This window comes from Volvox carteri, assembly GCF_000143455.1.
Source record: "Volvox carteri f. nagariensis unplaced genomic scaffold VOLCAscaffold_44, whole genome shotgun sequence".
In the NCBI taxonomy this organism is placed as follows: domain Eukaryota; kingdom Viridiplantae; phylum Chlorophyta; class Chlorophyceae; order Chlamydomonadales; family Volvocaceae; genus Volvox; species Volvox carteri.
The window spans coordinates 274716-294621 of NW_003307587.1; the positions used below are offsets into that span (position 1 = coordinate 274716).

The 19906-nt window shown below is 56.4% G+C and overlaps 1 protein-coding gene across 1 annotated transcript; it reads left to right on the forward strand.

The window, feature by feature from the left end:
• Nucleotides 1-200: 200 nt before the first annotated feature.
• VOLCADRAFT_95446 (uncharacterized protein) lies at nt 201-19527 on the forward strand (the record flags this gene model as incomplete). Its single annotated transcript, XM_002954547.1, has 29 exons — nt 201-208; nt 1298-1338; nt 2416-2714; nt 3367-3486; nt 3968-4117; nt 4625-4837; nt 5249-5308; nt 5851-6018; nt 6694-7056; nt 7551-7781; nt 8270-8384; nt 8837-8997; nt 9503-9685; nt 10080-10226; nt 10611-10838; nt 11329-11511; nt 11752-11931; nt 12244-12442; nt 13017-13177; nt 13637-13990; nt 14389-14604; nt 14782-14952; nt 15312-15743; nt 16234-16428; nt 16821-17034; nt 17434-17645; nt 18099-18268; nt 18657-18921; nt 19345-19527. The coding sequence occupies 29 exons, from the start codon at nt 201-203 to the stop codon at nt 19525-19527; spliced, it is 5622 nt and encodes a 1873-aa protein (XP_002954593.1).
• Nucleotides 19528-19906: the final 379 nt, after the last annotated feature.

Genomic DNA, 19906 nt, shown 5'->3' on the forward strand with positions numbered 1-19906 from the left:
CTCTTGGTTATGGGAGAAAGGAGCACAGGATAGCTGGACGCTCAGTTGGCAACTTCAGGCGGCGTTTTTACGGGGATCTGTTGGGACAATCTAAGTCTGGAAAAATCTAAGTTCATATTGTTCATGATTACACTACTACGGTGTGCTGGTTGGGCCGATGCTCCTTCCGCATACTCTAAGGTTGGTACTTTTCAACCGTAATGGCAAGGTGAGGTGCTGTAAACTAGCCACAGTGTTTTGATTTGTTGCCTTTTTTATTCTTTTCAGTTATTGTTTCCAGCTCGGCGGCTCATGAGCCTCTTGGCTCGTCTGGGCCGTACAAGCTCAAGAAGCTTGTAATCAAACTAGGAGAAAACTAGCCACGCCGGCTAATAGGTCAAGCACTATACGCCATAAATGTATTAAGAAGTTCCTCTTAAGGTACCGTTTGGACAATCTGTTGTTAGTAGTCTTGGACATCAAGACGTGGACGTGTCACAATTTTTTACACTCCACGCCACGCAAATTGTAGCTTCTACGCCTATTATATATTTTTTGTTGCTAGGAAAGAGTGTCAGGTGCAAACATGACCACCCAATAGAGTGCGGCTACCTTAGCCATACGAGCTGGACGCGCAGAACTGCAATAGCTAAACGCCCCTGGACAAAAAATTGTACAACCATTAAGGAGCCCGCTTGACGCCTGTGTGCCCTCCATTTGGGTATGGCCCTAAGCTGCAACCCCGCTTCCTCTGTCAGGACACCGCATGGAAGGCCAGCCTCTCGTGACCGCTGTCCTGGTAAAATGCAGGGACCATGCTATATCAATAGCAGGCTTTCTAGGCTGGAGGGCGCTTAGCATTTCACCTTGTGAGCGGAGCTGGAGGGAGCAAACAAAATGTTTTCGCGGGCTGGGGCGACGCAAGTCCAGCCCTTGGCAGGCGCAGGTGAACATCAATCTAAATAATTGGCACTGGCACGGGTTCCGATATTTTCTTGCCAACATGTCTGGCACATTAGCATCAAGGCAATCAAACTTCGCGAGTCGCGCCTGCAGCATTTAAACATTTTTTCCATAATATAATACTTATTTTGTATCTTTTTGTCGTCGACGGGCCAAAGAAACCGGTTCCGTTTCGCTGAAGACGTTAGGCGGAGTGGCCATGGCTTTTGCTTCCGTCGGCATGCTCTAATGTGTGCAACTTAGCACATAGATTGTCCAACTTTCCTTTCATACTCCCGTGGAACGTGCAACAGATCCACGCGCCAATCCCCTGCGCGCACTGTTGTTAGAGGCAGCACCCCGCGTTTAACCCCAGGCCCTCGTCCCTACCTGGCAACCCGGTGACTGGATTACGCGGTGCGGGCCCTAGCCATCCGTCCTCTAACCCGCCAGCAGGGCCGCATGCTCGCATGCATTCGGCGCCGCCGTGCGTGCTGTTGGAGGCCGCACGCCAAGGCCCCGGTCCAGTAGCGGCCCCCAACACCCCGGCATTCACAAACATGTCCAATAATAACACACGCACACGCACCAGTTGTGGCCTAAAGTTAAGAAAAGGCCATAGGCGAAGCCCTGGTAGGCAGCCAAATAGGAAGTGCTGGATGGCGGGTCATTGGCTCGCCGGTGCCGCCCTTAATCTCCCCTCACCTCCCTCCTCCGCCGCCCCAAGTCCTTGACCAAAACTCATCGCCAGCTGCTGCTGGGCTGCTGGGCTGCTGGGGCCCGACCTCTTTGGTAAAGCACCTTTTCCTCTTCCTCCCCTCATCCTCCTTGTCCCTTGCTCCTTGTGCCCCTTGGAGGAAGCCCGGACAGTACTTTGCCGTTTTCAAACTCCTGGCCTCTACCATCACCATTTGGAATGCACGAGCTGCCAATGCGACCTCACGATCATTTCAGATTTCGGGCATTTGAGTTCTGAGCTGGTTAAGCTTCGCTTTTAAATGCACGGCTCAAACGCATCAGGCTTACAGGCATTTATTCAAACCCATGTAACCATAGGCTATCCTCAAGTTCGAAACGGGTGAAAAACGAATGTATGTGTCCAGAATGGAAAGATCTGCGTGTTTGATAACAAGCGCGATCTGGGTCCGGTTCGGCAGCAGTGTTTCCCGTCTGTGGAAAACTCACCCACCTCTCTACCCCGCCACGCAAGTTTCAGTCTCTTCTACGCCTCCTCGCTATTCCCGCGTTTCCCCCCTTTTACCACTGTGAACGACGCTAGACCCAGGACGATTATTTGCTTTTTTTCTTCGCGCTTCTTGTTTCTGGACGGTTCGCTTTCCCTCCCTTTTCGACCCATTTACCATTCGCCTGCCTAGCTCAGTTACGAACTCAAAAAAATTGACCAACATTTTTTAACTCTGTGCCCGACGGAATATCTGATTATCTCTCCCGTTCCCGAACATCTTTCCTTTTCAAACTTCCGCTTCAACCCAGATGACTTTTTCGGTCGACCCGACATGCTCAACAACAGCGTCACCCAGACGCGCATGCCCACTAAGTGCAATAGCGGCTTGTTGGCGCTCAAGGTGCCCGACCCGCCGCAGTTTGCGCCGTCGGCCGTGTGCGCCATTTCAGCGGACGGCAAGATTGCGGCGGTGGGCGGCCGGGATATTGAGTTGTTCCTTTGGGACGTGGACACGGGCGACCTGCTGTCCAAGATCCGCGGTCACGACATCTTCTGGGTGGGCTCCCATGACAATGCCTTTTTCATTACGTGCCAGGAAGACGGCAAGGTGAGATGGAAGAGGGGGGATGAGAGGTAAGGGTGAGATGGAAGAGGGGGGATGAGAGTTAGGGGTGAGATGGAAGAGGGGGGATGAGAGTTAGGGGTGAGATGGAAGAGGGGGGATGAGAGTTAGGGGTGAGATGGAAGAGGGGGGATGAGAGTTAGGGGTGAGACGGAAGAGGGGGGATGAGAGTTAGGGGTGAGATGGAAGAGGGGGGATGAGAGTTAGGGGTGAGATGGAAGAGGGGGGTGGAGGAGGGAGTTTAGCAAAGCAGCTGGATGGATGTTTTTATCGCGGGCGTGATAGGGGGTAGAAAGAAGGACGGAGGGCTTGGGGTGGGATGGTGGGATCAGAGAACATTGGGGAAGACGCGGACTGTGGGCTCTATATATTTTTAACGTTACGGTCTGGCATTTTTCGGCGGTCATGGGGAAGCCGAACGCGACTTTGTCTATCTTCCATCATGCACCTGGATTTTTATTGTGAGTTTTCCTTCTCTCCACCCTCTCATGACTACTTTGCACCGTTTCCTTTGAGGCCTGCCTTATCTGTATTGGCATTTTCCCTTGTCCAAAATCACCATCTCCATCGGTCCTATTTCGCGCCCTCTTTCCTTTGTTCCTGTGTTTCTTTCACTCTCTCCCTCTTCCTCTTTTAGGTCGTTTTGTGGGACCGCGGCACCATGCGCACCACACTGACGCTGGGGGAGGTGGCGGACGGCATCACCTGCTGCCACATCGCGCAGGATAACGACTTTGTGGTTGTGGGGAGCGCGAAGGTGGATAGGGGGGAGCGTGCTGGGTGTATGCTGGGTTCGTGGGGGAGGGGGAGGGTGTTGGGAGCTGCAGCTGCATATGGGATTCGGGAGAAACGCCGGGTGCGATGTGCGGTTTGTTTGTTGGGGTTGGACATACATACATGCGTAGTCCTGGTCGAGCCGGAAAGGACCCGAGGGGTAATGAGCGGGAAGGTAGGGGGTTGGGGGGATGGTCGGGCGGGGCTGGGGGGGTTGGGGGGGACTCCGATTTTCCCCTGTAAGAAGAAAGGAAGCCGCGCCACAGCCTTCCAGTTTGAAAGGGTTGTCCTTCATCTCCTCAATCAGCGGAACAGCGCGCTCCTTTTGTTTGCTCTCGGCAGCACTTCCCTGCCCTGCTCCCTTCCTCACCTCGGCCGGTTTTTTCTCCAAAAACCACACACACAATCCCTAGGCCTCATATCCCCTACACCCCGGTCCCTCCTTGAAATCGTGTCCGTCCCAGGGCAACGTGTACAGCTGGGATACGGACACGGGTACGGTGGCGCACATGTACGAAGCGGGCCACAAGGGGCCCGTACAGTTTGCCCAGGTGTATTCATTACCAAGCTACGGCCGCTGCGTGGTGTCGTGCGGCGCCAAGGACCACACAGTGGTAAGGTTTCGGAGCCTGGCGGTGGGGGGGCCCCGCACACCCGGAGAGGGGGGTTGAGAGGTTTATAAAGGTGAGGGGATATGTTGAGGGCGTCTGGGAAAGGAGGGAATCTCCCACCTTTCACCCCTTCCACCCCAAACACTCCACAAACACGACGTAGTCTCGGACCGGACCATCCCCTTCACCGCGTTTTACCCCCTGACTCCCCTAACAGCTCATGCCGCATTCTCTATGCCGTACATCCTCTGAGATTTCGGAAATGAGATTTCGGAAATGAGATTTCGGAAATGAGATTTCGGAAATGAGATTTCGGAAATATTAATATACCACCACGTATATAACACCACCACCTGAACACATTCCTTGGGTTATCAAGTCGCCGTTGTTGCTCTTCTGTGGCATCTTCAGCCCATCCTTCTCCCGGCTCAACTTATAAAGATTTGTTTAAGTACATACGTACATACACACATGCATAAAGAAACACATCGTACACACACAATCTTGCAGGTGGTGTGGGATCTTTTGAGTGGGGAGCCCCGCGCGCTGATTGAAATCAAGGAGTTGGAACACGCCAAGAACCTCAAGTACGACGTGACACGCGACGGTGCGCGTGTGGTGGTTTGGTGTACGGATTCCGTACCCTTTCCCAACTTGGTGGTGGTGGATATCATGTCGCAGAACAAGATCTCCGTGTATTGCCATGAGGGTCTTGTACGGCAGGTGAGCTCATGGCGGTTGTTGGTTGGGGGGACGAGGCAGGGGGGTTGAGGGGGATGTGTGTTTGGGTAAGGGTGAGAGAGGGTGTGGAGGGGAAAAGACAATGGCACCGGTAAGGTGAGGAGAACGGAGGGGGAGGGGGACGTGTGGGGAGCGGGGTTTCGGAGCGATTCGGGGATGTCGGCGGCTCGCGAGATAGTACGAGGAAAAACACATCTTTCTCTTCGTCAAAATCTGCCATCATCGCCACCATTACCATGTTTTGCAGTTGGTTGGTTGGTTTTGCGTTTTGCGTTTTGCGTTTTGCATGCAATCCCTTTCAAAATATCTTATTTCGGAGATCCGCACCAACCGGCCCCGTCCTTCTCCTCACCCCCTCCCCCCTCCTTCCCTCTCCACCACCGCGTCCCGCAGGCGGTGTTCACTCCGAACGGCGATCGGATCATCAGCTCAGGGAACGATAACCGGCTGCAGGTACGTGCGGGGTATTGATGTTTTTTAAGTTGGAATCTTTTTGTGGGGGAGGGGGAAAGAGGTGTGGGGAGGGAAGGGGGGTACGAGAGGTAAGGCCGATGGGGTCAGGAGAGAGGCCGGGGAGGAGGAGGATCTGGAGCCGCGGGGTGCGGAGACATCTCCACATCCACATCCGAATAAAATGATTCCACATGTCCTTATCTGTCCCCGCCACCGGCCCATCATCATTACCACCACCACCAAAACATATCAATGCAAACCAGTACACACCAGTACACACACCAATACACACACCAATACACACACCAATATACACGCAGACTGCCGTCTGCGGTTCTCCCCTCTAATCCAGCCTTCTATCTACCCCTCTCATCTTTTTCCTCTCATACAGACAAACAAGTATATCTCCAGATTACCTAAGGAAACCCATCCTAACCCTTTTTTACACACACACACACACCCCTTCTCCCCCCCACACCCACACCCCCACTTCACTCGTTTGTGGTTCGTCTTCCCCCCCCCCCCCTAACCCCCGTTGCCAGGTTTGGGACACGTTCAGCCTTGAGAACCTTGTCACCATGAGCGGCCACGAGGGCAGCGTGTTGTGTTGTGCCGTCAACGAGACCGCGACCCGGGTGGTCAGTGGGGGGGAGGACTGCTCGGTGCGCCTGTGGAGCCTGGATGATGGAAAGCAGCTGCTGTGCTTCCAGGTAAAGGAGGGGGTGGGGAAGAGGGCGGTGGGGTGGGTGAATACAAGACGGGTGAATGGCTGGGGGCGTGGTGGGTGAGGGCGAAAATGGGTGAAAGTAGGGGAGAGGAGGTATTGGTTCTTTCTGCTACCTGCTCTTTCAGGTAAAGGAGGGAGTGGCTCTATCATGCACCCCCGGGCCCGCACCGCCACAGCGTCATCCGGCGCTAGAACCACCGCCACCACCCCTATAGCCATAGACCCCTTTCCCTGAGTGAATGAGTGAGTGAATGAGTGAGTGAATGAGTGAATGAGTGAATGAGGATGTCATATCACTGAACATCTAATGGCCCTCATACTGTTCCATTTGACCCCTCGCCCCTTCCCTTCGCCTCTGCCGTACTTTCCGTGGCAGTTGTCTCCCTTTAGTTTGCGCATATCTTCAGCCCTCCCCGCCGCTATGGTCGATGGTATATTTTCTTTTCGTCAAAATTGTCTGTGGTTCGTCGTACCCCTCCCCTCCCCCCAACCCCTATCCGTCTCTATCTCTGGTTTCTGCTTCAATCACAGTGGTTCGTCTTTACCCTGCCTTTGTTGCGGCCCCCCTCCTACTTCTTGTACACTCTTTCCCTGGCAGCAAGGCTTCACTCATTCACGTGGTTCGTCTTTCCCCCCCCCTTCCCATCCTTCCTTTCAGGCCCAAGACGAGCCCATCAAGCAGGTCCAGTTCGCCAGCTCGGGACAGAAGATCCTCTCCTGCGACGTCACCGGCCGCGTGTACGTCTGGTCCATGCATGCCGAGTTCCTGACCAACCTGATGCGTCGGTACGCCGACAACATCTCCGCATGCGCCATGTCCAACGACATGAAGCTGTGTTTGGTGGGCTGTAACAACGGCCGCGTGATGCTGTGGGATGTGGAGCGGCGGGAGAGCGTGTGGGAGTACACGCACCACACGGGCCGAGTGGAGGCGGTGGCGTTCAATTCCATGCGGGACATGTGCGCGACGGCGGGTGCGGACGGACGGATTGTGCTGCTGTTCAGCGACAGCGGGAAGCAGGTGCGAGCCATCTAGGCGGTGTATGTATGTGTGTGTGTGTGTGTGTGTGTTGTGAAGGGGGGGAAAGTGGACGTGGTGAGGGTTGGGGCCGTTGGGGTTGGGGGTTGGGGGGTTGTAGCTTGGGGTTTGGGAGGAAGACGTTATACGTTAAGTTGTAAAGGATTCGGATTAATAGCCGGGATGTCCATACGGCCAAGTGCTGCGGGGGATTGGGAGGGGGAAAGAGGGAGAGCAAAAAAGTGGGGGGGAGGGCGAAGGCGGGAGGTTTGGAAGAGGCACAGCCGTAACTAGAAAGAATGTGTATGTAAGTAACTATGTATGTATTCATGTATTTTAATGATCTGAGCCGTGCGGGGGCTATGGGGACGACTTATGCCACGCAAAACACACACCACCCTTCTGCCCATTCCGGTTTCTGGTTTCCCCGCTCTTTTCCCCTCACACTCCCCTAACCCTTTCCGCTATCTCCACCCTCCCCCCCGGATTCCGTACAGGCCAACTCCTTCCTCGGCGCCGAGGAGCCCATGATGACGGTGCAGTTCTCCCCGGACGATGAGCGCATTGCGGGGTGCGCCGCCGACGGCAAGCTGTACCTGTACACCACCGCCGGCTCCACCCGCAAGCCCAAGGCGGTGCTGAGGTCCTCCGTGGCTCGGATCAGTAACCACGTGTGGTCGCCGAATTCGAAGCTTGTGGCGGGGGCGTGCTCGGATGGCACCATGATGGTGGGTGCAACGTGGCTGCTTGGAGGGGCCAGGCAGGGAGGGGGGAAGAACTACGGAAGGGGGGAAGGGAGGGCAGGGAAGGGAGAGGGAGGGTGGGTGGGTTTCAAGTGGAGGATGAAGTTTAAGGGGACTTGTGAGATAGATATAGCCTGGCCTGGCCTGGCCTGACCCCGCGTGGTTGTGGTCTGCCCTGGTGAGAAGGTGGCTGGGGAGGGTGGAGGGGTTCCGTCCCGGCTGCATGGTGTTGGCATGCTGGATTCTTAACATGCAAATACACATACTCACACTCCCACACATGCGCGCGCGAGCGGCCCCATCTGGGCTTCCGCTTCCTTATCTTGTCCTTACATTCCCCCTTTCCCCCCCGCACACACAAACACGCACACCGCCACCACCACTGCCACCCCGGGCGGCTTCACGTGATGCCTTCTGGCCTCCTGCCGGCTCTCTTTCATTGTTTCACTCACCCGTCCCACCTCCCCGGCCAGGTGTGGAATGCCAGCTCTGGTGGCATCCACAGTGTACTGGAGGGCGCGGCAGTGGGGGCCACGTGCTGCTGCTTCGACCTCATTGGGAAGCTGCTGGCTGTGGGGACTGTACTGGGTACGTCCGGAGGGGGAAAGAGGGGGAAAGAGGGGATAAGCTCTTACACTGCCATACAGCATTGATTCATCACAGTTAACATCGTCATCACACCACCACTCGTGCACACTTGGCGCCGGCCCCCTAACCCTTCATACATACATACACACACACAACCCCCGTGTTGGCCGGGGTTGGAGCTATGACGTTGTGTTGATGAACGTGTCCTCCTTGGCTGGGTTTATTCACACTGCTTTATCCTCTCAACCCCGCCCCACCATCGTCATTATCATCATCATCATCATCATCATCATCATCATCATCATCATCCCCATCCCACCACCTCCATTGCCACCATTGATACCATCGCCGAGTATGTTTTTGTACTTGCTACGTCGTGGCCATGTCGTGGTTCTTAGATGCCTTCTCCCCACCTTCTCCCCACCTTCTCCTCACCCACCGAATGCTTCCAGGCACCACGCTGATGTACAACCTGGAGACAAGCGAGATGTTGGTGGAGCTCAAGGGCAATGCCAGCCCCGTGCGGGAGGTGGTGTTCAACCAGGAGACCAGCCAGCTCACCACCATGTGCAGCAGACAGGCGTGTGTTTGGGACGTGTCATCCGCGACCAAGGTAATGGGGGGGAGGGGGGAGGGGGAGGAGCAGGGGGGGAAGAGAGTGGAAAGGGTCGAAGTTAAGGGAAGGGATAAGCGCACACACACACACACTGGGACAGACAGACAGACAGACAGACAGATAGACAGATAGACAGACAGACACGCACCGGGGGGATGGGGAGGTAGAGGGGGGAAAGGGTCAACGCAGTACGGTTGAGCTGACTTGTCTAAGGGGTTATTGAGGAGTTGTGGACATGGATAGATGGATGGGTGGACAGAGCGGGGTTTTGGTCCGTGTGTGAGGGGTATATGTTTGTGGAAAGTGTGTGTGTGTGTGCGTATGTATGTATGTGGATAGAGCATGCGGGATGTTGTTATGGTCCGGACGGAGACAACACACAGACCGACGTGTGTATACGCATTTCTGTGTGTTTGTCTGTATGTGTATGCGTTCTTAAGCCCCCGCATGTATCGGTGTTCGTATATATGTATGCATATGTATGTACGTATGTTGGTCGCAGATCCGCGTGTTTGACTTTGTGATGGACAAGGCTGGTGACTTCAAGTCGCCCCCTCACCCGTACCGTTGGGCTGTGGCTCACAACTCCACGGTGCTGTTCGACCACGAGAGTGAGGCGCTGGTGCTGGACATGCTGACCATTGATGACCCGCTGCTCAGGTCCTACTACCTGTCAGATGTGCAGGTGTGTTTGTTTAATTACGCAGGTGTATCGGTGGGGGGGCCAGAAGGGGGGAAAGGGGGAGGAAGGGGAGATCCTGGGGGTCTCGAGAGCACCCACGTGCCAGGAGGAACGCGGGACGACCTTTATTTCAAAATGCATCTCTTGCATTGTTTTGCGCCTTCATTCATACCCCACACCACACCACACCACACCACACGACACCTTCCCCGCACGGCAAGGCGGTCAACGAGGTATATACTCCTTTTTTTCCTGTTTCATGCATGTTATCAATACCCTCAACATGCATGTAGTATTGCGGTGTGTGTATGGGTATGTATATATGTATGCATGTATTTATGTATGTATATATGTATGTATTTATGCACGTTTGTATGTCTGTGTGTGTGTTTTGCAGACCATTGCCAGCGGTTTCAACCACCGCAAGCTTCTCGTCTGGTCGGCTGCGGGTTCGTCCGCTCCAGACAAGTTTCACACCACCCATGACGCCATCACCTCGACCCACTTTTCAAACGACGACCGATTGGTGGTCATGGGAACGCAGGTGGGGTGCGGGTGGGGGTTGGGGTTGGAAGGGGGGAAGGGGGAGAGTGTGTTTGTGTATGGGATGAGGGGGAATGGCATGGGGTGGTTGGGCGCAGGAGCTGTGTTTCAATCAACTGGACGGAGAGGCAGGAATGGCATGACGAAGGAAAGTGAGACACACACACAGGTGCAACCTTGTTGCTGAAGGAAGTAGTCCAGCCTGGAGGTTGTGTGTATGTATGTCTATGCGTATCATGTGCGCGTACGTGTGGAGAGAGCAAGCGCCGCAACATCGTCATCAATCGAAATGTATCTGTTTAATGCATCTGGTTTTGATGCATGTGTTACGCACCATGCCGTACCGACGCCGCCGTACATGACGTACCATCGTACAATATACCAGGACGGCAACGTGGTGGTTTACGACGTGGTACATGGCGAGACGGTGGAGATTATCGTGGGTCATCAGAACGGCCCCTGCCGCTGCGTGAAACTGTCCGCTGACAACCGGGAGGTGCTGTCGTGCGGTGCGGACTCCAAGGTGGTGCTGTGGGACTGGCGGAAGAGGAGTCCCCTCCGGATCTATTCGGGACACTTCATTTCCATTGGCTGCTGCGACATGTCCATGCAGGTGGGGGGGGGACGCATGGCGGCGGGGGGGGGGAGGGGAGGAGGGGGAAACGGGAGGAGGGGAAACGGGAGGAGGGGAAACGGGAGGAGGGGAAACGGGAGGAGGGGAAACGGGAGGAGGGGAAACGGGAGGAGGGGAAACGGGAGGAGGGGAAACGGGAGGAGGGGAAACGGGAGGAGGGGAAACGGGAGGAGGGGAAACGGGAGGAGGGGAAACGGGAGGAGGGGAAACGGGAGGAGGGGAAACGGGAGGAGGGGAAACGGGAGGAGGGGAAACGGGAGGAGGGGAAACGGGAGGAGGGAGAGAAAAAAGGAAGGTGGAAATGTTGAGGTGGGGAATAGAAAGGCGGTGTTGTAAAAAAAGGAGGAAGAAAGGGTCGTGTGGTGCGTACCCATCTTTTCCTTTTATCTTTCACTACGCCGTGTGCGTATCCAATCTCGGTGTTACCCCTCTCGCCGCCTCCCTCCCTCCCTCCCTTCCCCTTTCACAGGGTAACCGGGTGGTTTCAGGTGACAACCACGGCATGATTTGCGTGTGGGAGAAGGACAGCGGCAACCCCGTACAGACCCTGCCGTTGGCGCACTCCAAGGCGGTGCTGTCGGTCACCATCTCCGCCGACGGATCCACCATTGCCTCCGTCGGCGCTGACGATAAGGCAAGGGGGTCAACAAGGGTCAAGGCAAGGGGGTCAGCAGGGCCGGGGGGCCCCATGTCCTATTTAGGACATAAATCGCTGGGGCCATTACCAAGGCTAGGACCAAGAAGGGCCCGATTGCGGCATAGAGCGAGAGGTTGGGGTAACGGGGTGTGTGGGGGGAGGAAGGGGAGGGGAGGAGGTAGAGGCGGAAGGTGAGGACATGGATGATATGACGAGGTGAAAAGATTATCCCCTCAACCCCCGGGGGTCCCGCAGGTGTCCATTTGGAATGTGGATATTGGCATTGAGCTGGTGTCCCTGACCGCGGCTGTGGAGTCCCACCCGCTCTACTGCTCCTTCTCCCCCGACGGCAACAAGCTGGCGGTGACGGAGTCCAACGGCAACGTGATGGTCTGGAACGTGGCGGCGGGCTGCCAGTGGTATATGATCTACCAAGTGAGGGTGTGAGAATGTAGAGGTAGTAGTAATAGTGATAGTAATAATGATAATAATGATGATGATAATAGTGGTAATAGTAATAATAGTAATAGTGGTGTTCAGGGATGGTTGCTTTCGTTCCTTTGTTGCTCTATTGACCACACGCGGCGCGGCGGCTAGACATGTCACACGGAGAACCGGACAACCAACCGCTGATGTGTTTGCTGGTGGTCTTTTCCGCAGCCCTCGGCTCCCGCACACCCCATCCGCCGCCATCCATCCTCGGGCCCCCCACCCCACCCACCCAAACCCCCCCGCCGTGCCCTCCAGGCCCACAAGGGCAAGGTGACAGGCTGCTCCTGGTCCGCAGACTGCCGTAAATTCACGACATGCGGTACGGATAGTGTGGCCGCTATTTGGGATGCCGAGTCCGGGGCGCCGCTGTTCAAATTCAACCTCAAGGCGGGGCCGCTCACCTCCTGCTCGGTGTCCCCCTCGGGGCTGTATGTCGCGGCGGGATCGACCACCGGTAAGGTGGAGGTGGGGGAAGGGAAGGGGGGAGGGGGGAGTCTTGGGTTTGGGTTGGTGTTTTAGGGCTGAGGAAGGGAAGGGGAGGGAAGGGGGGAGGAGCCTCTCCCCAGCAGGGCCCCCCAAAATGCTTTCCTTTTCCTTTTGGAGTTATTTTCCCCTAGCACGTCCTGCGGTGTTTTGTGATTTGGGCGGGGGAGCGGGGCCGCAAGGGAGTGGGCAGGTAGCCCTTGACTAGCTCGCTACTACCTTGGCCTCACCGGCTCGCTCTTGCGAGGCCGGTCTTCCTTCTCACAACGCAGCAGCGGCGTCGTATTTGTAGAATGTATCTCGAATTTTCCCGTTGGCTTCTCGGCCTCCCTTCTTCACACCTCTCCTTACATGCCATAGCTGTACATCCGAAACCTCCTCGATAATGCCGCACTCGCTCCGGTGTGGTTTCCCCTTAGGTCTTTCTGTCCGAGTATAAGCTTCTTTCCGTCCCCCCTCCCCTAATCCACAGTTTTTCCCTTTGTTCTGCATGTAACTCTCCCCCTTATTTCTTCATCTTGCTCCCATCTTCTTTCCCCTGTCAGGCACGCTGTCAGTGTCCAACCTGGCCACAGCCGCCCGCAACACCCCGGAGCCTTCCTTCCTATTCCACTGGCTAGCTACCCACGACCTGAAGGCCGCCAACTTCCTGTACCTGAGGCTGCTGGCCATGTATCCCTTCCTGGCGAATGTGCAGGACGCGCAGGTAGAGTGGTTTAGGGTTTATTCTGGTGATTTGGGGATTGGAGGGGCGGTTGTGGGGAGAGGGGGGAAAGGGGAACAGGCTGGGTCCCGGGCGGTTTATGAGAGGATCGGCTAAGGTTTTTTGGATGAGTGCGTGCATGTTGTGCTTTTTTTTACTGCTTTTGTGTTGAAATGGTTTTTGGTTTAGATGTGTCGCGGCGCCCTGTGCGTGGCTGTTGGGATCGTCCTTTCCTTCAAACGGCTTCAAACGGATTAACACAGCAGCCACCAGCCCACGTAACGCTAATGCCTTTTTACTCCACATTCCCGCGCGCAACCCCCCTCCCCCGAAATCACTCTTGTACTCTCCCTCCTTGGCAGCAGCTTCACTTGTTCGTGGTTCGTCTTTTTCTCCCCCCCCCCCCAAAATCCCCTCCCCGTTCCTCATGCTGCCTCTGCACGCCCGTGCCGCACGCTGTAGGGTTGGTCCATCGCCCTCCATGCCCTCTCCAGGGGGAATGCCGAGGTATCTGCAATCGTCATGGATGCTTTGTCCAACGAGTGCGGCGTGTTGGGTCTCATATCTGCGGTGCCTTTCTCCGTAGCAACTAGGATCAAGTTTCACAACCAGCCAGACGAGCCCGCCGGGCTGTTTGGCGGTGGCGGAGGCGGCGGTGGAGCCGGAGCACGGCCGACGAGTGCCTGGGCTGGTGGCGGCGACGGAGGCAACCGCAGCATACGGCCGCGTACAGCGGCGGCGCTGCGGTCGGCATCGATGGCTGTTGGTGCGGAGGGCAACAAGTCGATGCGGCGAGCGTCGCTGGCTTTCCTTAAAGTGAGCTGGTTTTCAGTTGTTTCGTTGTTCGTTACAATTCCGCCTAAAACCGTCTCTTTGACTACTGTACATATATATCAAGTCAAGGCTCTGCTGCAACTTGGACCATAGCTCCTCTTCCTTTTTGCCTTTACGTGCGTACGCGTGTTTTGTTTCGTCTCCTCCCCTCCAACTCCCATCCCGCAAAAGCTGGCTCTAGATCTCCTCCCAGAGGTTTGAAACCCGCTCCGAGGACGTCAGTCGGCCGCTGACCCTTTGCCACACCCATCCACCTTCCCCTCCAGCATCTTAACTTCCCCCCCACCCCAACACCCCCATCAGCATCACTCGTCTGTAGTATAGTCATTTCCCTTCCCCCCCAACCCGCAATACGGACCCACTGGAACCGCACTCCGTAGCCCGACGACGACGACGGTCAGCTGCTTCCCGACATGCGCCAAGGCAGCAACTTGCGGGACGTGCTGGTCCAGAAATCGAAGGCTTCTTTCAGCCAGCAGCTCAAGAAGGTGGCGGTGGAGATGGTGACGGAGACTCGCGACCAGGACCACATGGCGCTGATCCAGAACAATGCGGTGGCGCTGGCGCTCAATTCCAAGTCCTCGGAGTGCGTGCAGGTATGTGCGGGGCCATGGGTGCCTGCGCGTGTGTGCGCGTGTGCGTGTGTGCACCGATCACCCCCCGATCAACCCCCCATTACCTCCCGATCAACCCCCGATCAACCCCCAATCAACCCCCAATCAACCCCCGATCAACCCCCAATCACCCCCCGATCAACCCCCGGTCACCTCCAGGCGGTGTTGGACGCAGCCGCCGCCAACAAGGTGTCCTGGGGCAGCTATCACGCCATCACCGACATGATGCCCTCCCTGGCGCTAAGGTATCCCATCATGTGCTACCACTTCCTGGCGGCGCTGGACCTCAGAAATCTGGGCGACCTGGAGGTGCCGGTGGCGGTGCTGAAGGTGGGGGGGTGCCAGGGGGGGCCGGCGCTGTGGGCCTTACAGGTTGTGGGCCGTTGAAGGTTAGAAATGGGAATAAATGAAAAATGCTGGCTGTGGGGTTGAAACCGGGGTTGGGGATTAAATTGGGAAGGTGAATATACTCGCGATGTGAAATATATATATGGAGGCATCAAAAAATATATATAGGGTTTGGTTTTAGGGTTTTTGAGCCTAGGTCTGTCCGGCAGGGATCGATTAGGGCATGGCGGTGAAGTGTTTTAGCGGCTAAGGCGCGCGGCTGGATACTCTTTCTTTTCTATATCCGCCTTTTGTCAACGGGTAGCACCCGCCATCTCGTCCCCTTCTTTACACACACGCAGGGTTTGGACCGCTCCGTCATCCGAACGGCGCCGATTTTCACCAACGTGAAGAACCTGTGGCAGGGCCATCTTAAGCTGCACGAGGTCAAATTCGGTCCGCAGCCGTACGCACACGTCAAGGCGTCCATGGTACGGCTGCCGTACGCCTGTTCCATCGGCCGTGACTCGCTGCTTCAGACGCTTGTCGAGTCAGACGTGCCGGTCAAGGTGTACGGCACTCCGACACTACGCGCCATCATTAAGCACAAGTGGCGGTTGTACGCGCGGCGGAAGTTATTGTTACGGTCGTTGGTGTACGTTTTTTACGTCATTATGTTTACGGTGACGGGCATTTTGTTCAGCTTGGAGGATCACACACTGTCCATGTCCGGGTACTGGAAGACCAGCCAGGGCAAGGCGCACTTCATCATTGACGGCTACATCTTTGCGCAGGTGAGCGTTTGGTTGGTTGGTTGGTCGGTTGGTTGGTTGCGCTGCCCTCTCCTCTCTCGCCTAATGACCGGCGCGATACCGGGAGCCCCCACCATCCCCCCTCTGTTCATCATCCCTCCCCTCCCCACCTATTCTTGTGCCCCATCTCCTCGGTAGACTACCGAATCGGTAGTCTGTGTCGCTTGTGCAGCCGCCCCCCCCCGCCGCCGCATCCCGACAGCTCACCATGACACGTCTTATGTCCTGATCGGTAACTTAGGGTAACAGCACACCCACTTCTTCTACGACACACTTATCCCTTCTGTGCACGTGTGTGTGTATATATGTCTCTCTCTCTCCCTTCCCCCTCACACACACTCAGACACACACACATAGATACACACACATACATACAAACACAGCAAATACCCCGCTCGTACCATCCACAAGATCAAGACATGTTCTGCCCCCCCCCCGTCCCCTCCCCCTGCGGCCCTCTTCCGTCCCTAAGACCGCCTGGTACGCCTGGACGGAGCTGACTCAGATGTATGCCATCGGACTGAGCATGTACTTCCGAAGTTACTGGAACACGTTCGACAGCCTCATGATCTGCCTGGTGCTCCTGATTCCGCCACTGCACGTGGTGCGGCTCAGCGACAACGAGGGGGGCGCGCTGGGGCCGCTCATCGCCTTTGCAATGATCATGGTGAGACATGGGTGCGATGTGTGTGTGGTGTGTGTGGGGGGAGGAGGTGTCGGGTACCAACATTTGGATCCCTGCTTCTGGATCTCGGAATTGGTTGCTTGAGGGCGCAGGAACGGAGTGAAGCGGAATGGAGCGGAATGAGAACGGAAGAAGAAAGGATTTTGGAGGGAGGAGTGTAGGGATTCTGATTGCACTCTGCACATGCTTTTACGTCATCCGCGTTTCCGTCATAACCCCGCGCCATCATACTGGGCCTCGTCTTCCTCCCGTCTGCTGCCAGCCTATACAGCCTTTATTTTTTCCCGACCTCACCCTCTCTCTCGTCTTTGCTCGTCATTTTCTCCTCCTTACCACGCCACCCCACCCCATACCGCCCGATCAAACCCCGCCAGGTGTGGTTCAAGTCGCTGTTCTACGGTCTGGCGTTTGAGCCCTTTGGCCCCATCGTCAACATGGTGTTTCAGATCAGCCGGGCCATCCGGCAGTTCATGGTGATGCTGTTCATGTGCTGCTGCGCCTTTGGGGTGTCCCTCATGGTGCTGTCGCAGTACTCCACCACGTCCTACCTGGGTCTTCCTGATCAGTACTCGCGGGACGGCGGGCAAGGTGCGGCTAAGGAGGCAACCTGGCGGGCACAGGAGGGAGGGGGAGATGGGGGAGATGGGGGAGGGTTTGCCAGCAGAGAGGTGGCCCCGTGCGGGTGTGCTACCGGGGTCGGGGCGCTAGGTGGGTCATGATACCGGTAGCAGGGGCCTCGTGGTAGGGGACTGCATCGCTTTCTGATTCGCTGGATTTGTGAGGGGAGGGCGGGACCGCGGCGCCGTGGCGCATGACGCGGCCCGTCGGCCTTCCAATGTGTCTGTAATGTGTATCTGTACTGTGTCTCGAGTCATGGCGAAGGCAATGGACTGCTTGGTACATCAACTACTACTCTCACTATTATTATTATTGTTCTTGTTCTTACTCTTTCCGCTGCTGTTGCTGCTGCTGCTCCTGTTGCTGCAGACTTTGGCCGCACGCTGTTCACCATGTGGCGGGCCGTGTTGGGTCAGTTTGACGTCAGCTGGGTGTGGGGCAGCGCCTGGCAGGAGCTGTCCATTCTGTTCTTCTCCGGCTTCATGTTTGCGGTGCAGATCCTGCTGCTCAACATGCTCATCGCGCTGATGCGGGAGGTCTACAACCGAGTCAAGAATACAGAGGAGGACGTGTTCCTCAAGGTGTGTGGGATTCGGTGCGGCAAGGAAGAGTTGGAAGCGGGGAACTTCCTCGGCTTCGTCCCCTGCTGCTGTTCTTCCGCTGCTGGTCTAGGGTTTTAGGATTTAAGGTCCGGTGTGGGCTGTATGCAGCGTGTGTTGGGGTGGTGCCGCTGGCCGGTGAAGTGCGGAGGCGAGCTTAGGGGCTCGGGGGCTTCAGGATGGGGGGGAATGACGGTGAGCGCCTAGGGTTAGGTGGCGAGTTAGGGTGCAGTGCAGTGCAGTCCAGTGCGAAGGGGGGGATGGATCAATGGATGTTTTGACGGCCTTTTGTTAGGCGAGTGCGGGTTTGCCTGCTTTGCTGCAGCGGACCCCTCGCAGGACTGCCCTCACCCACTTTCATCCGTCACGCATGCGCACACTCCTTGTCTATATTTCTCTTGCCTCTGCCGTCGGCCTTATTGCGGGCGCTTACAGGGTCGGGCCACGCTGATTGTGGAGGTGGAGACGCTGATGGCCCGCAAGCAGCTGGAACGGTATGCCAACATGCCCCCCTACGTGCACCTGCTCACCCCGGTCAAGCGCAACGACGTGAGGGACCGATCCGGATTGGAGGCGCGACTGGAGAAGATGGAGCAGATGCTCATGTGGGTGCGGGGGTGTCTGGTTGGCCTGGGGGGTGGGGGTAGGGGTGATGTGAACGGAGGGGGGGATGGTAGGGTGGCGGGTGCGCGGCGCTGGTGGTTGTTGGAGGAGAGGAGGGTGGAGGAGGTTGTTCGGCGGGCCTAGAAACACCGTTCCGATTGTGCCATGCTGTTTCCTACCATCGTCCCCTTTCCCTCGGCAATCTCCCCAAGTTGTGAGCGCCCTCCCAGCAACTTAACAAAAACATCACCGACCTCGCTACCGTTGTTAATCCGTCGTTAATCCCCTTTCCCTGATTATAAATCGTCAATAATGTGTCCCATTGCGGTTCCCGTTGATCGGTCTTGATGAGCTCCCAGTGAAGGTCGGGTCCCACTTGTGCTTGTGCAGGAAGCTGCAAGACGCGCTGGACCAGGGGCTCGTGGGGCCACGTGGCGCACCCGTGGCGGCGCTCCCGCCAGCCGGGGGACCCGTGGGTCACCTGGTTGGCGGAGACGGGCACGGCGGAGATGGCTCCAACATCAACACGGCGGCGCTGACCCAGGAGCAGCTCAACCTGATTCAGCTGCAGGCTGGCAAGCTGAAGGAGATGGAGGACCAGTTCCCGGCGGTGCTGCGGCAGCTGGATAGAGTGCAGCGGTCCGTGAATAACCAGGTAGGAAAGAGGAAGAGGAAGAAGGAGAAGAAGAGGAAGAAGAGGAGAAGGGGCCAGGAGTGGAGGAGGTTGCTGCTCTGGACTTGTCGTATTAACCCCATCTGCCGTTTCCATAGGACCTCCATCTTCGCCTCCCTCCCCTTCTCTTTCTCCCTCCCTCTTTCTTTTATGGCCTTCCCTCCATAACGTCCATGGGCCCCCCGGCTTTTACGGACACACCCGCACTTGTGTGCGGAACTTGTAACTTGTAACATAACCGGGTTCCTTGCCATGAAACCTAACCTAGAACCCCACCTCGACGGCTCCACTCGTTTTTCTTTCTCTCTTCCCTCTCACCACCTGCGTGCCTTCACACACACACAAGCACTCATACACGTACCAAATCCACCCCCCCTCCTAACTCCCCAACCGTCACCCGTTCAGGAGCTTCGGTTGGAGGGTGTGGTGACGGTGCTCCGTGATATCGAGAATCTGCTCCGGAACCAGCAGCCCGTCGTGATCCATCAGGAGAATCGGCCCATGCCGCGACGTGGATCCGTTCTCACGGAGGCGGAGCTGGAGGCGGAGGTCAAGAGGCTGCTGGGCAAGGGAGACGAGAAGCTGTGAGCAAGAGGAGGAGGAGGAGGAGGCGGAGGATCGGCTGCTGCTGGACAAAAGCAGTGCACGCTGTTTCGACAAGGAGCTGCTGGGGTATGGAAGTATTGATTATTCGCGCGCTTTTGCACCTCACGCGTCATTATGGACCTGACGTTGCATCCCTGCCTTAAATTCAACTCTCCACACGCATGTAGACGACAGCGGCGTGCGACATTGCTCTTCGTGTGTATTATGATGATGGTGATGATGATGATGATGATGATGATGATGGTGATGATGATGATGGTGATGATGATGGTGATCCACATGTCGCGTGAACGAGGGGAGGTCGGTCAACTACTAGCACACAAAGGAAGGAAAGGCATACGTGCAATAATCTGTGACGCGC